Genomic DNA, 17,156 nt, shown 5'->3' on the forward strand with positions numbered 1-17,156 from the left:
TGCGGAAGGCATTACGTGGTGGTTGTTGTAGATGAAATATTTTATTATATTCGAGTAACGTCGCTTGTCGGCTCGGAGCACCTATCGTTGACGTTCGGTAAATAATTTTTACTCCAGGGCGGCAAGAAGGGTCTGTGGTGTCTGAGCCGCATGACTGCAAGTGGCCTCGGGGCGCTTACGCTTAAGTTCCTCGAACATGGTTGAGTAGAAAAGACTTTTGGGATGAGGCATTTTCGCGAGAAACCTTCCTGTAGCATTACGTGAAGGCTCTATGTACAACCCAAAACACACTGAAACGAGCAGGAGCGATACTGTGCTAACGGAGAGCACTGACGTCACTTATACGTGCCTTAGATGTCTAAAGTCAATCGTCGCTCGAACACCTACACGCCCAGGGATAAAGCCAATGTTGACTTCACGTATCACATTTATCGGCATAATTTGGCCTAAAATATAGGGGGAAAACTTTCGGATTCACCCTCCTGAAAACGTCGTGTTGGCTTTGGCTCATTCTATGTATCAATTACTTGCGCCACGACTGCCAATATCTCCCGGGGAAGCCTTAGCAGTTCTCCTGAAAGAAAGAAACAGTAATAAACACATGTTTGTGCCTTACTGAAATTTGCTTTGATGATTCGGTGTCAATTCAGCAACGGTCACTGGGGCGCCTCTTTTAGTGTTCGAATATTAGCAATTTAGCGTCGACATAGTGGCGCACTCTATCGTCTCTTTTTTCCAGATGTGTTTTACGATTTCATTCGAGTTGCCCAAATGCCCGACGTTTTACTGGTTCTATCATCCTTGGCACAGACTGCGCATGCGTGATAATTCAACAACGTTCTGTCTCAGAAAGAAGCTAGTGCTCCGGAGCGTCGTCACCAGCCATGACTGAACAACGAAACGGTGAACAAACGCCTCCCGCGTTTGCTTTCATCAGAGAAGCAACCCCGGGTACAAGCCGTGAAGGCGGCGAGGATGCCTCAGGCACTTCGGACGATTACCCTGCGTGAGTATTCCCACTTGTGAAAGTTTCGTTGGATTTTGTCAGCTGTAGAAACAACCTGGAATACAGACTGTAACAGTTATACATTTGTTTCCACATCGAAGTGGGCGTTTTCGAGGACGACTTAGATTCAGCGTGGCTGCGGCAGTTTATGACCATGATAAAGAGAAGTGCCTGCTTCCGTTTGATGACGGCTTCGCACACTTGTAGCAGTAGCACATTGGCTGGGATGTTGCGCTGCTTAGCTCGACATCACGAGTAATATTCCAGGCGCAGTGGCATTTTATCAGTGATTGTGAAACGCAAGAAGGCTCCGTAACTTGGATTTACGTGCGCATTACCGAAACCCAGGTGGTGAAATTTAATTCCGTCATCCGTCCAAGAGTTTGTCATAGCGAGATCATGGTTTTGAAACGTGAAATACAAGGATATAAATAAATAAAACAGTGTCACACTTCCATTGGCGGTCGAGTGAGCACACTCCAGGAGCTTCACGAAATATCGCACAAATAGTACCATTTGGTAAAAACCCAAGAGATGTGTGACCAAAGAACAACACCTGAACTTTTTGTTGTTACTTGTTTTTCAGGAAATATAAAAGGTGCGCTTGAAGAAAAGAATTAGCTGGAGCTTAGCTAAGGTTAAGCCTGGATATCTCGAAGCGAAAATGTTCGGTGATGCTTATGGTTTATGTTATGGTTATGCTTCATGATTTAGCCCGTGGTCATGATTATGGTTTAGCTTATCGTTATACTTTGATTTAGCCTATGGATATGCTTACGGTTTACCTTATGTATATGCTTACGGTTTGCCTTATGGATATGCTTATGGTTTAAGTTATGGATATGCTTACGCTTTAGCTTATGGTTATGCTTTATGATTTAGCCTATGGTTACGCTTACGGGTTAATTTATTGATATGCTTTGGTTAGCTTCTGGTTATGCTATACGTGTGCCTTGTGTAGTTTGCAAATTGCTTATCAACGACATATACCATAAGTTATACAGGGTTAATAACTTTTTTATTCATCATTGTTGGGCACATTGTCTTGAGATTTATGTACAGCCATAAACACAGCTCTCTGTATCGGTAGTATCACTGTCTTCTCCTTCCATGTTGAATGCTCACCCCTATTCACTGGCAAGCGGTTATATAGTCTGCCTCCGCGATGAACACGCGCTTGCGGCGAACTTCAAACGATGACGCACAGCGCGCGGCAGTGGCCACCTGCACCGCGCGTGACGTCACGCGCGGCAGCAGCAAAAGGTCAGGCGACGGAGCCGGCGCCGACTCCGAACACGCTTACGGTGCCAATTCCGACATACGCCGGCTCGCTCTAAGCGCGCTCTTGACTAGCGTAGTGAAGCTTTGGGCTTTGAAACACCATAGGTGCGATCTTGTAAGCGTTCCAAAATAGAACGGAGGTGGTTCGTTCCACCGAGCCAAATACGATTCGTCAATTTTAACCATGCCGAACGCCATGACGTCAATTGTGACGTGATATCTGCTGTCAATCATTCCGAATCGTCTGCTATCGGACGAACGGAACATACCGCCTATTTTGTGACGTAAAGAACGAACCGCCTCCGTTCTATTTTGGAACGCGTACAAGATCGCACCCCATATGTCTTTGAAGTGAACGCCGTGCTCATTTTCGCGGCATGTTCGGGCGAATCTGAAAGCACTACCGGGACGCCGCGACGGGCACGTCATTTTGGCGCGACTGCGAACGGCCACGTTGGCAGAGCGTGCGAAGGTAATCCTGAAATGGCGAGAACAGTTGCCGACTGCAAATCTCAAGCTGCGCGGTCGCACGCTGGCACAACTGTTGCGAACGTGGCAGGGTGACTGATTCGACTGACAGGCACGGCCCTTGTACGAGATCTAATATAATGCAGCCAAACCTAACATAACCTTGCGTTACCTAAAGCATAGTTTGAAGCTCTCGTCCACCGTTTCCGCATGCCACTCATGGTGCGGCCATCCAGTCACAATGTGTATGACTAGCGCTTTCCAGTTGAGTTGCATGACATCGTAGAGATATACGCACGTAGTCTAAAATGGGCGGCTTGGAGGGAATGGCACTACATAATTATATCGTAATCTTCCAACTTAGCATCTTCCTAACTTGGTTCTAGCATCATTCGTTGTTTTCTTATATTTCATGCTTCATGTCATAATTTAAGAAATTACGCAATTTAAGAGTGCGCCGTTCACCTATGCCAGCCAGCAAGTTATACTTTTGATAAAATGATACATTACAGGTTTTACCTTAATTATCAAAGAATCACTTCCCTTGTTCCAAATTCTGTTTGCCAAAAACACTCTTCAGGTATATTCTGCCGTAACTAGGAGCACCGAGCCAAAGCCAATATGTATGTCTCATTCCAGGTATATTGACGAGTACATCAATGACGCGTTGAAGGCGTTGAACCGCCAGACCGATGCTACTGACGTCAATGGTATGTACAGCATGGCCTTTAACCATCCATACCACTCGCGAAGATGCTTAACAACTAACAGAGGAGGCATCGTTTCAATCCATCATGATGGCGGTGCATTTATTGGTCATACGGACGCCTTACTAGCTTCACCAAGTCAGTTGGTGATGTGCAGTCGTAGTGTGAAATTCATGCAGATGAATTGAGTGCTAACAGAGTCAACACTACGCCTATTCTACGTGCCTCAAGTTTCGAATGAATTCATTTTCAACGCGATGAATTCATTCGTAAAGGCAATCGACGCTTCTCGATATGTCCTGGATGTCGTGTTGGAATGGGGTCAGAGTAACGAGCTTAACAATGCGTAGCAAACCAACCGCATGTTTTATTCCTCACGTTAAATGCTTGCTTGAGGATCCTGTCGTTGAAGGGCCTCTTACCGGGTGCCATTGCAAATTTAAATTATACGCGGGAAATCGCCAATGCGCCGTCAAGGGAGGGTTTCGGTAATACAATTTTTCAAGTACATTCGTTATGGAAGATGATAGATGACATCGAGCTGTCGTGCTACTGTGCCGTCGGCAGGCTAATGTTGCTGCTTCCAGACAGTCTTCCCCTCTGCCTCGTATGGCGTCCTCAAGCGGCATTCCTTCGTTGCCTTCTCCCATACAGGAGCAAAGGGCCTACGTCATGTTAACGTGACGAGCCCCTTCTCTATTATTTATTTCGACACGTTTTTGTCGTACGACACATCTGTTTGTAGGCATTCCGTCACTAGATGATCAACCAAATTCCGGTGCAGTGGTCGGTGCAAGCAGTTCACATTGCACAGATACATTTGTTAGCGGGACCCTCACCGGCTTTCTCGAAGCGCGGCACCTTCCAGATGAAGGGCACGTGGCCTACTGTTGAAACTTGCGACTGTTTCCTGCCACGCAGCCGCTTATACGTTTCACACGCGGTAGCCACTCCTTAATTTACCAGCCATGCTTGTGTATTTACAAGAGCGAAACCACGTGAGAGGACCTTTGAGACAGCTCTCTGTCTACCATGCGGAAAACAAGCCACACCTTACTGGTATTCTGGAAAACATGCGGTCGTTATGTTTACCGGAGCGGGGTGAAATTGCTGCTTGTTGCATCTGGGTCGCAAGCCCCTAGGCTAGAGTTGGCCTGGGGCACAGCTGGAAGCATCCGAAGTTCCTGGCAAAGGATGAGTCGACTGCTAACAGAACAACTTGTATATTATAGCATCGCAAATGAGCGGCCGGTCAGGTCGACCGAAGTGGAGAGACGGGAGAGCACGTTACTCGACGGAAGAAATCAGAGCCTCTTTGCTGGCGTCCGGGGGCAGCTGCTTTTATACCCTCGGAGTCGAGGGCAAGAAGGAACAGCTCGGGATGAGGCGCTCGTAACGGCGGCGCACGGACAGGTTGAGACGAGAAGTGACGCATCCACCGGGCCGGCGCCGGTCAGACCTCCTCGCTTCACAGTTGGGGAGCTCCTCTCCCCGGCTGCCGCGCTTTGACAAGCGTGGGCACGAACATGCACACACACAGACACACGCACACACTAAGACACGTGGCATTGAAACATGCCTGGACGCGCTTGTCGGGAGGCGTTGCGGCAGCGCAGAACGGGCCAAAATGTCCGCCGCTTTGAACGAACCCCCGGCGTCCGTTGCATCCGCGCCGGCTATACCGCGCGTCGTAGGTGAAACGTAACAGACCGCCCCGCCGGGAGAAGGAGATCGCGATGGTCAGGGGACTGCATGCGCTGTCCGGAGGGATGTCGCTCGATGATGCTCATAACCGAAGTCGGTCGTCCCTCAATTTGTTTCTTGAGCGCAGCGCACAGAGAAGGCCTCGTTCTCACGTTCCGGTTCACACAGGACACTGCAAAGTGACTTCGGGAGAGTTGCCATTTTTGTTCTCGTTCCCAGCAAGCGTTAGAACTACGCGGAAACTCAGCCGCTCAGTCAGCAAGCACAACACAACCCTCACTAAGCCATGCGAGGCTCTTTGCCCTTTTGTACTACTGCCTAGTTCCCTACAGTAGTCTAGCAGCACTCAGAACGCGTCCACAAATCGGAAAATTTGACTAGAAAGCCCGCCATGACTTTGAAACACTAAACAAAAGCAATATGTTAAAATCCTGCCTCAGGAAGAAAACATCAGTAACAAACAACTTTGAGGCTGATTCCTACGTTAGGGGCCTCGACTTAAGGCATCGGCGTTACCGTTGAGACTCCCCTTTTTGTAACGCACCTCAAAGGAATATTGTTATAAAGCGAGGCTCCAGCGCAGGAGGCGGCCATTTTTGGAAGAGATGGTCTGCAGCCATTGGAGAGGGCAGTGATCCGTCTCGAAGCATGCGAAGCGGAGACCGCAGCGAGCGACCGTACACTAGCTCAGCTGGCAAAAACCCCGTAGCCGCATGCGGCGCGGTCCTTAATGCAAACATCACCCCAGGCAGACAGAGCTCCCAGTCAGTTTGTTGTTCAAACCACAATGCTCTCAACACGCGCTTCATGACGGAGTGGAGCTTCTCAACGGAATTCGACTGTGGGTGGTACACTGAGCTGTGTAACAGCTTTACCCCGCTCCTTTCGAGGAAGGCTGTCGTCAAAGCGCTAGTAAACACGGTCCCCTGATGTGACTGGATTTCCGCAGGAAAACCAACTCGCGCAATATGGACAGTAGTGCATTGACTATCTCAACTGAGCTGAGTTCTTTAAGAGGCACTGCTTCAGGGAAATTTGTCGCTGGCCAGATCACAGTCAAAATGTGTCTGTACCCCGTGGGTGTTACCGGCAGAGGTCCCACTGTATCAATAAGGAGCCGTCTAAAAGGCTCCGCAATGATAGGTACCAACTTCAACGGCGCCCTCGATTTGTCCCCTCGTTTGCCCACCCGCTGACAGGTGTCAATGTCCTCACAAACTGCTCTGCGTCACGAAAACATCCTGCCAATTGTACTCTTGCAAGAGATGGTTCTCAGTCTTCTTAACTCCTAGGTGTCCGGACCACGAACCCCCATGCGACAAGCGCAACAGATCCTGACGGTAGCACTGAGGCACGATCAGCTGATCGAACTCCACTCCCCTGCGGTCTAGATACTTCCGGTACAGGACCCCACTTCTTTCCACAAAACGAGCATTTTTCTTGGCGATACCTTCCTTGACATTGCAGCGCATGTTTTCTAGGCTGCCATCCTTCTTTTGCTCGGCTATCAAAGCCGACCGGCTGACTTTTAGCAACCTAATAAGTCTATCTGATGTAGGCGCGATGAGCAAATCTGCAGATAGCTCTTCTAACTTTCCCGTGTCGGGCATTTCCTCTCCGATATCTGGTGCCTTCAACGCTACAGGCTCAGTTTTATTCAGTTCGGACGTGCTCTGAATATTAGCTTGCTGCTCCTCCGACCCTTTCTTATTGTTCGACAACGTCGGCCCCGCAAATACCGCCTTTGCAGCGAGCTCCCGAACTCTCGATCTAGTTAAGGCCTGAATGCTAGCCTCACCAAACAAAAGCCCCTTCTCGCGCAGGAGGTGATCGGACCTGTTCGAAAATAGGTACGGGTAATGGGGGGGGGCAGCATAGATGACCCTGCGGCCTCCTTCTCAAGTGCTCCGAAAGGTCCTTCAATAAGCACTTTTGCTACGGGCAGACACACGCTATGAGCTTTCACGGCTTGCTTGATTCATGCGCACTCGCCCGTGAACATATCGGGTTCTACGTAAGAGGGGTGAACTACATCCATTGTAGCTGCGGAATCACGAAGCACTCGGCACTCTTTCCCGTTCACGAGGAGGTCTCGCATGTAAGGCTCGAGAAGCTTCATGTTCTCGTCAGTGCTGCATAATGACAAAAACATGACTTTTGTTTTTGTTTCTGGACACTGCGCTGAAAAGTGACCCGGCTTCTGGCACGTATAACACACGCGCGCTTGCCTCATCTCGAACCGCTTTCTGCGTTCGGCTTCGGCTGCCGCCATCTCCTTACGTTCGGTCGGACTGCTTTCACTCGCATCCGCATTACGTGTGTCCCCCTTGCTCCCATGGGCGTGAACTTCGCCCTCTCAATCTTGGAGCCAAATTCACAAGCTCCTCGGCTAGCTCAGCGGCTTTAGCCACCGTACTAACGTCTGGCCTGTCCAAGACCCACTACCGCACGTTCTCAGGTAACCAACTATAAAACTGTTCCAGCCCGAAACACTGCAGAACTTTCTCGTGGTCACCAAACGCCTTCTCTTCTTTAAGCCACTCCTGCATGTTTGACATAAGCCTGTAGGCAAACTCTGTATATGACTCACTTCTGCCTTTCTCATATTCCCGAAACTTCCGACGGAACGCCTCCACTGACAGCCTGTACTTTTTAGCAGACTTGATTTCACTTGGTCGAAATCCTCTGCCTCCTCTCTCTTCAAGCGAGCGACTACGTCGGCCGCCTCGCCGGGTAACAAAGTGAGCAAGCGCTGTGGCCACGTTTCCCGAGAGAACCCCTGCTTCTCGCACGTTCGCTCAAAGTTAACCAGGAACAAACCAATGTCCTCTGCGAGCTTAAACGGCCGCATCAGGTCAGTCATTTTGAACGATACGCGCTCTCCTGCACATCCTCAGCTTCTAACTCAAGAATAGCCATTAGTAGTTCTGGTTTTCTGAGTTTGTTTGAGACATCCAGACCCAACTCTCTTGCAAGCTTCAGCAATTTCGGTTTGCGCAAGGACTTCCAATCCATGGCTGCTCTCAATGCTGCTTTCTCTACTGCCTACTCTACTGTCTTGCCGCAAACTAACCCGGGAGCAACGACAACCACAATTACCAGCTCTGTTTCTGACACTAACAAAAGCCTGGCAAAACTCAGAAGAAGAAAGTCCCGCACTCACCAAACCTCGCAGCCAAGAATTCAGCGCCGTCGTTCCGCTGCAGGCAACCAGTCATCACACAGGGCTCATTGCACGGCTCCCGGATGGTCGTTGTGCTGCCCCAGCATACAGTCGACCGCATATCTTCGCTGCTGGCCTCCGTTGTCGTGATCTCACCGCTGGCAGCCAGTTGTTGCATCTGGGTCGCAAACCCCAAGGGTAGCGTTGGCCTGGCGGCCTGGGGCACAGCTGGAAGCATCCGAAGGTCCTAGCAAAGGAGGAGTCGACTGCTAACAGAACAACTTGTTTATTATAGCGTCGCAAAAGAGCGGCCGGTGAGGTCGACCGAAGTGGAGAGAGGGGAAAGCACGTTACTCGACGGAAGAAATCGGAGCCTCTTTACTGGCGTCCGGGGGCAGCTGATTTTATACTCTCGGCGAGGGCAAGAAGGAACGGCTCGGTTTGAGGCGCACGCGACGGCGGCGCACGGACACGTTGAGACGAGAAGTGACGCATCCGCCGGGCCGGCGCCGGTCCGATCTCCTCGCTTCACAGTTGGGGAGCTCCTCTCCCCGGCTACCGCGCTTTGACAAGCGTGGGCACCAACATGCACACACCCACACGCACACACGAAGACACGTGGCATTGAAATATGCCTGGACGCGCTTGGCGGGAGGCGTTGCGGCAGCGCTGAACGGGCCAAAATGTCCGCCGCTTTGAACGAAGCCCCGGCGTCCGTTGCATCCACGCCGGCTATACCGCGCGTCGTAGGCGAAACGTAACATGCTGTTACTTTGTCCAACGGCTAACATGCATGGCTAACTGTAAATACATTCTTAGGAAGTTCAGCTACAGACGTAGGTAAATATATGCATCGCATAGCTGGGCTCTTGAAGAACAGTTCACTATCAGTTGAAGCTTGTATTTATCTCATCATGACATGATTTTCCTTGCTATTCAAGCTTGAATGAAATTTTCACACTTGTTCTGTCACCTTTTCCTTCGCCCACGACTCGATCAGGCTGCCTACTGCTAACAATCAATAGGTGGTATGCAGAACCTGTAGGTGCACTTTTGCACACAACCCGTTGACATATACAAGTTAGTCGATATCGGGGTGCAATAGTAATGAAAGTGTCAACATTCGGGTTGGTGACATCATTCGGCAGTCATCCTTTCGCTGCACCACCCAAGCGTTCGAAACAACTTTCTTTTTAATAGGAAGCTTCGGCTGGAAGCTTCCTATTAAAAGCCAATAGAAAGCTTCGGCATGTTGACCATTTTCATGGTCAACATGCAGAATGCCAAAATGCTTTGAGTAACAGCTCTTAGACTGACATGAACGATGTTCGTTGCATTTGAGAATGTTCTAGTGACTGCAGTCAGGGAATTACACACGTAGGACCTGGATGGTATGCCGAAATTCCCGAAAATTGGCAATTTTTCCGAAATTTGACACAACCTATGCAATTTAGTAACTCTAATCCTCAAACAAGTATAGCAGTCCTGTGAACCGCAAGATACAGAATATCTAAAGAGGCCGAGTTTGATTTATGAGTCTACAATTTACAGAAATGACAAATGCTTCCGGGCATTTTTAAAAGTCCTAGCTATAACATTGTGGTAAAATTTGGACCACTGCGTATCATTATTCCATATTTACGGGTATTAGTCAATTACTTTCCAGAATTATATCGTTTTTATTGATCGAATACACAGTTGCAAGCTTGATATTCCTTTATTACAAATTTTCGCGCATTCAATATTTTTATTAAGGACACTCACCATCTCAACAATAGGTTAGTTTATGGCAGTTACAAGATTTCATCATTTTTTTCCACATTCGATAGCCTGCATCAAATCTGGCGCAAGCGTGACTGAGAAAAATATCCCTGCTCCTACGTACTTAGACAGAAGCCTCCGAGATGAAGTTTCCTTTTGCGCGTTGCTAACTAAGCAGCTTTGCAATAGCAAGAACGCGTCCTTCTTGGTAAAAGCAAGTATGGCGTGAGCCAAATTGTGCTTATTGAATTTAACATACGTTTTTTTTGCGACCTTAAGGAAGCATGGAACACACCTCTTGCTTGAAATTGGAAACATAGGTTTGACCTTTGTAGCGCACTAAAACAATACGACCTGTAGTGTTTCGCTTAGCAAATGGGCGTGTTCTAATCTGCTGTATTGTTTGCTGCGTATTTATTTTTAGAAAAATCTACATTCCACTAATTTCAACGTGATTGTCTCTCACGTCAATGTGAATCTTTTTCGTGCACTGAGCTTCGAATTCTAGAATTCCGGAAAGAAAACACGCACTGCACACGCCAACACAGCAGCCAGCCTTCCCTATCCCTAAAGCCCAGAGAGAGACAGAGAGAGAAACGTTTATTAAACGAAACAGTGTTCCGAGCGAGGCCGGGTACCTCCCTAAGATGGAAAGGCTCCTTAGACCAGGAACCCTCTGGCTTCGACTGCCCTCTTGGCCCTGGCGACAAGTTGTCGTCGGTCTTCCAGGTACCCGAGGGTTAGCTTGGCCTCCCACGTTTCGAATAGGTCGTTTGCTTCTATTGCTCGTTTTGCGTGCGTTTCTGGTTGCATTTCGCTGCCTTCCTGCCACGGGCATTCCAGGAGCAAGTGTGCCAGAGTGTCGGGTACGTTGCAAAGTGGGCAGCGGTAGCCGTGGGGCTTCGAGTAGAGACGATGCATTATCGTTCCGTGCGTGTACGTATTACTTTGCAGGCATCTGAGGATCAGGCCTTCTTCTCTGTTGAGTTTAGGGTGCGGTGGAGGGTATACTCGACGATCGAGCCTGTAATGTTGCAATATGGCCGAATAGTTGGTGGGTATGGCCTCCGCCTCTTCTATCACGGGTCCGAGAGCGCGGGGGGGGAGAGTGGAGCCCGGCTGACGTGCTCGCGGGCAGCGGCGTGGGCCGCTTTGTTCCCCTCTAGTCCTTCGTTTCTGGGTACCCACGTTACGCAGCTGTACGGGAGCGCAACTAAAATGTTTTGCATGCCACCATTTATTTTTCATGCGCTTTGAATAACCTCTGCATAGCGACGAGTAAACACCTCTGCTGTTTTTTCGGGCGGTGCAGATGACACTGACAGCGGAAGCACGAACTACGCACCTGTGGTGTCCACCACTACTGCCGATCACGCCTGGCCCAGAACGGGCCACGCTAACATCGAGAAACTATGCTCCCCTACGAAAGACACCGCGAGGTGAGCCAACATATCGAAATAATTATTGACATAACACAACCAAGCCATTGGGCAAACTGCAACGGCGACCGGGCCCCTCACTCCCGATTTTATGCCACATAGAAAATAGCAAAATAGATCATTACTGTAAAAGCAAGAGTAAATGTCTACTTCAAAGACGCGTGAAGAGGTTTCAAAGATGCGTGAAGAGGTTTCAAAGATGCGTGAAGAGGTTTCAAAAATGCGTGAAGATGTTTCAAAAATGCGTGAAGAGGTTTCAAAAATGCGTGAAGAGGTTTCAAAGATGCGTGAAGATGTTTCAAAGACCCGTGAAGATGTTTCAAAGACCCGTGAAGATGTTTCAAAGACGCGTGAAGATGTTTCAAAGACGCGTGAAGATGTTTCAAAGACGCGTGAAGATGTTTCAAAGACGCGTGAGGATGTTTCAAAGACGCGTGAAGACATTTCAAAGACGCGTGAATACGCTTCAAGGACGCAAGAAGACGCGTCTCATTTCTCTATACAATAGGGTAGGCTCATGCGGTGTATAAAGGGACAGTGCCGCAGCAACCTTCCCCTCGAAGAATGTGGCCAATGTTGGGCAACAAGCCTCTTCGGTGGGCTCAGCCCAGCGTTGCACCGCCATCCAAGAAAACCTCATCAACTTCTATGTTTGTGGCATATAAAGATACTGTCACTCAAGGCGAGGCGTTGCCAAATTACCACTTCCAAGAATAGCGCTGAACACGATTAATAGACGAACGGCACCACCGTTTCCCTTCGAGCCCTATAACCCACAGTAACCCTGGGTCATATAGAACCAAAAGGACTCTGTAAGCTAAGTTAGCTGTCTTATATTAGACACACAGCACAAATGCATTCTCCAATATGTACCCACTAATATTGCAGAAGAACGTAAGGAGACTTTTACACAATTTATATGATGTCAAACAGCCAATTTAGAAACTTAGTGCAAAAGTACTGCGAGCATAGCGGTGGCGTAGAGGTAGAACACCCGCCTCGCGTGCAAGAGGTCCGTGGTTCGAATCCCGGTGCCGCGCAATTTTCCACCGGATTAAAAAAAAAAAAAAAAAAAATCCGCGTGTTGATAAAATTGCATAAACAGGCCTGGAGTGTGGCCTGATGCCGGTGACCAGAACCGGTAACACACTCCCTCACCAGAGCAGGATTGGCCACCCTGGTGCAGTACTTGGCCACAACCTCCTATATGAACACAACAATCAAACCCCGGCCCTCAGTCCCCAGCAGCTGCGAAGCAACTGACCACGGCGGCGGTCAGACCTGCGACGCTGCAGAGGGTGCTAAGAATCCCTGGCTCCGGACAGGCCGCCATTGGAATATGAACCTGGCAACGTTTAACGCAAGAACATTATCTAGTGAGGCGAGTCTAGCAGTGCTATTGGAAGAATTAGAGGGCAGTAAATGGGATATAATAGGGCTCAGTGAAGTTAGGAGGCCAAAAGAAGCATATACAGTGTTAAGGAGCGGGCACGTCCTGTGCTACCGGGGCTTAGCGGAGAGACGAGAACTAGGAGTCGGATTCCTGATTAATAAGAATATAGCTGTTAACATACAGGAATTCTATAGCATTAACGAGAGGGTGGCATGTCTTGTTGTGAAACTTAATAGGAGGTACAAAATGAAGGTTGTACAGGTCTACGCCCCTACATCCAGTCATGATGACCAGGAAGTCCAAAGCTTCTATGAAGACGTGGAATCGGCGATGCGTAGAGTGAAAACTAAATACACTATACTGATGGGCGATTTCAATGCCAAGGTAGGCAAGAAGCATGCTGGAGACAAGGCAGTGGGGGAATATGGCATAGGCACTAGGAATAGCAGGGGGGAGGTATTAGTAGAGTTTGCAGAACAGAATAATATGAGGATAATGAATACCTTCTTCCGCAAGCGGAATAACCGAAAGTGGACATGGAGGAGCCCGAACGGCGAGACTAGAAATGAAATAGATTTCATACTCTGCGCTAGCCCTGGCATCATACAAGATGTGGACGTGCTCGGTAAGGTGCGCTGCAGTGACCACAGGATGGTAAGAACTCGAATTAGCCTAGACCTGAGGAGGGAACGGAGGAAACTGGTACATAAGAAGCCGATCAATGAGTTAGCGCTAAGAGGGAAAATAGAGGAATTCCAGATCAAGCTACAGAACAGGTATTCGGCTTTAAGTCACGAAGAGGACCTTAGTGTTGAAGCAATGAACGACAATCTTGTGGGCATCATTAAGGAGTGTGCAATAGAAGTCGGTGGTAACTCCGTTAGACAGGATACCAGTAAGCTATCGCAGGAGACGAAAGATCTGATCAAGAAACGCCAATGTATGAAAGCCTCTAACCCTACAGCTAGAATAGAACTGGCAGAACTTTCGAAGTTAATCCACAAGCGTAAGACAGCTGACATAAGGAAGTATAACATGGATAGAATTGAACAAGCTCTCAGGAACGGAGGAAGCCTAAAAGCACTGAAGAAGAAACTAGGAATTGGCAAGAATCAGATGTATGCGCTAAGAGACAAAGCCGGCAATATCATTACTAATATGGATGAGATAGTTCAAGTGGCTGAGGAGTTCTATAGAGATTTATACAGTACGAGTGGCACCAACGATGATAATGGAAGAGAGAATAATCTAGAGGAATTCGATATCCCAGAAGTAACGCCGGAAGAAGTAAAGAAAGCCTTGGGAGCTATACAAAGGGGGAAGGCAGCTGGGGAGGATCAGGTAACAGGAGATTTACTGAAGGATGGTGGGCAGATTGTTCTAGAAAAACTGGCCACCCTGTATACACAATGCCTCAAGACCTCGAGCGTACCGGAATCTTGGAAGAACGCTAACATAATCCTAATCCATAAGAAAGGCGACGCCAAAGACTTGAAAAATTATAGACCGATCAGCTTACTGTCCGTTGCCTACAAAGTATTTACTAAGGTAATTGCAAATAGAATCCGGAACACCTTAGACTTCCGTCAACCAAAGGACCAGGCAGGATTCCGTAAAGGCTACTCAACAATAGATCATATTCACACTATCAATCAGGTGATAGAGAAATGTGCGGAATATAACCAACCATTATATATAGCTTTCATTGATTACGAGAAAGCGTTTGATTCAGTCGAAACCTCAGCAGTCATGGAGGCATTGCGGAATCAGGGTGTAGACGAGCCGTATGTAAAAATACTGAAAGATATCTATAGCGGCTCCACAGCCACTGTACTCCTCCATAAAGAAAGCAACAAAATCCCAATAAAGAAAGGCGTCAGGCAGGGAGATACGATCTCTCCAATGCTATTCACAGCGTGTTTACAGGAGGTATTCAGAGACCTGGATTGGGAAGAATTGGGGATAAGAGTAAATGGAGAATACCTTAGTAACTTGCGCTTCGCTGATGATATTGCCTTGCTTAGTAACTCAGGGGACCAACTGCAATGCATGCTCACTGATCTGGAGAGGCAGAGCAGAAGGGTGGGACTAAAAATGAATCTGCAGAAAACTAAAGTAATGTTTAACAGTCTCGGAAGGGAACAGCAGTTTACGATAGGTAGCGAGGCACTGGAAGTGGTAAGAGAATACATCTACTTAGGACAGGTAGTGACTGCTGATCCAGATCATGAGAGTGAAGTAATCAGAAGAATAAGAATGGGCTGGGGTGCGTTTGGCAGGCATTCGCAGATCATGAACAGCAGGTTGCCATTATCCCTCAAGAGAAAAGTGTATAACAGCTGTGTCTTACCAGTACTCACGTACGGGGCAGAAACCTGGAGGCTTACGAAAAGGGTTCTACTTAAATTGAGGACGACGCAACGAGCTATGGAAAGAAGAATGATAGGTGTAACGTTAAGGGATAAGAAAAGAGCAGATTGGGTGAGGGAACAAACGCGCGTTAATGACATCTTAGTTGAAATCAAGAAAAAGAAATGGGCATGGGCAGGACATGTAATGAGGAGGGAAGATAACCGATGGTCATTAAGGGTTACGGACTGGATTCCGAGGGAAGGGAAGCGTAGCAGGGGGCGACAGAAAGTTAGGTGGGCAGATGAGATTAGGAAGTTTGGAGGGTCAACATGGCCACAATTAGTACATGACCGGGGTAGTTGGAGAAGTATGGGAGAGGCCTTTGCCCTGCAGTGGGCGTAATCAGGCTGATGATGATGATGATGATGACTGCGAACCGCTGTGGTTGCGTAGTGGCTATGGTGTTCGGCTGCTAAGCACGAGATCGCGGGATTAAAGTCCGACCACGGCTGCTGCATTTTGATGGGCGCCAAATGAGAAACCACCCATTTGCTCAGAGTTAGGCGCACGTTAAGGAGCCCCTGGTAGACCAAGTTATTTCCGAGTTCCCCACTACGGCGTGCCTCATAATCAAATCGTGGCTTTGGCAAGTAAAACCCCATAATTTATCAATTCTTAAAAGCTCTGGGTGTTCAGGAAACACACGTAATATCTACACACACACATTCCTAGGGAATGTCATTTTTAAGCGAGACCGCGACGATGGTCTCACCTCGTCGGCTGGTGTGGCTATAATAGTAAATAATGAAATTCCTAGCTATCAAATACAACTCAGAACGACCTTTGAAGCTGTTGCTGTCCCAACACTGCTGCTCGACAGGCTGGTAAAAATCACTTCCGTTTGCGTACCTCCCAACCACCAAATTCGCGAAACAGTTTCAGAGCCTTACGGATGAAATTCCGGAAACCCACAGAGTATTTCGAGAAGAAAATGCACGTAGCCCCCATTGGGGAGATTCTCGCTGGAAGTTTGTCTTTTGTGGATGCCTCTTTATTGATAACGAGCCAAAATTCTTCAGCTTGAGATAAAGCATTCTCCTCGAAAGACAGCAGCACCGCATCATATACACTCATGCCCTACCTCGAGTGGAACGTCCTAAATAACTCGTGAGAACTCTGCTCCGGCAACTGATCAGACTATGTCCGCAATAATAAAACACATTCACGCTGATACGCATATTTGTCTCGCCAGTTTTGAACGCCATGTGGGCAACAATATAAATTTCCATAGCACTGAAAAAGGTTATTTATGTCTCCATCTTGAAACAGGGCTCGGATACATCTTCTATGGCCTATGGCGTCATGAAGCTGCTCGTTTAATCTATTACAAAAGATGATCACTCGTGGGCTATTACTTTCTTGAACGAGACAAACTACTTGACGTTTATGAACGATGCTTTAAAACAGGCGATCCACAACTGACCACCTCGTGCGGATTGTATCTTACATACGTATAGCTTTTGCTTAAAAACAGTTATTTCTCTCATTATTTCTTGATATCGAAAACGCTTGACGCCTCACCTTGCCTTACGGAAGTTTGCGACAGCTCTCGGAAATGGGCATTCGAGGCAACATGCTTAATGTAGTAGAAAGTTATTTATCGAACCTAACGTACCATATTAGTGCTGGCAACATTCCGTCCAGGCCATTCATCGAGAATACTGGGTTACCAGGGTGGGGGCGACCTATTTGTATCATTGTTGTTGTGAAAAATGAATTTAGCACGTTCATTTATTGCGCAACGTATGCTTTAATCCATTGATGTTGATGACTTGCCGATTCTATTTAACTCGTGTGACCTTGCATGCTGAGAAGACAAGTT

At 48.0% G+C, this 17,156-nt stretch overlaps 1 protein-coding gene across 1 annotated transcript in view; it reads left to right on the forward strand.

Annotated features, from left to right (window-relative positions):
* Positions 1-758: 758 nt before the first annotated feature.
* The window catches only part of LOC129381422 (uncharacterized), a 44,895-nt gene continuing 28,497 nt past the window's right edge, over positions 759-17,156 (forward strand). Inside the window, exons 1-3 of the mRNA XM_055064281.2 lie at positions 759-1,006; positions 3,395-3,465; positions 11,403-11,529. Coding sequence (XP_054920256.1) covers positions 885-1,006; positions 3,395-3,465; positions 11,403-11,529 — 320 coding nt within the window. The 5' untranslated portion in view covers positions 759-884. The remainder of the gene's footprint in view (positions 1,007-3,394; positions 3,466-11,402; positions 11,530-17,156) is intronic.

Source organism: Dermacentor andersoni, unplaced genomic scaffold (assembly GCF_023375885.2).
Source record: "Dermacentor andersoni unplaced genomic scaffold, qqDerAnde1_hic_scaffold ctg00000033.1, whole genome shotgun sequence".
In the NCBI taxonomy this organism is placed as follows: Eukaryota; Metazoa; Arthropoda; class Arachnida; order Ixodida; family Ixodidae; genus Dermacentor; species Dermacentor andersoni.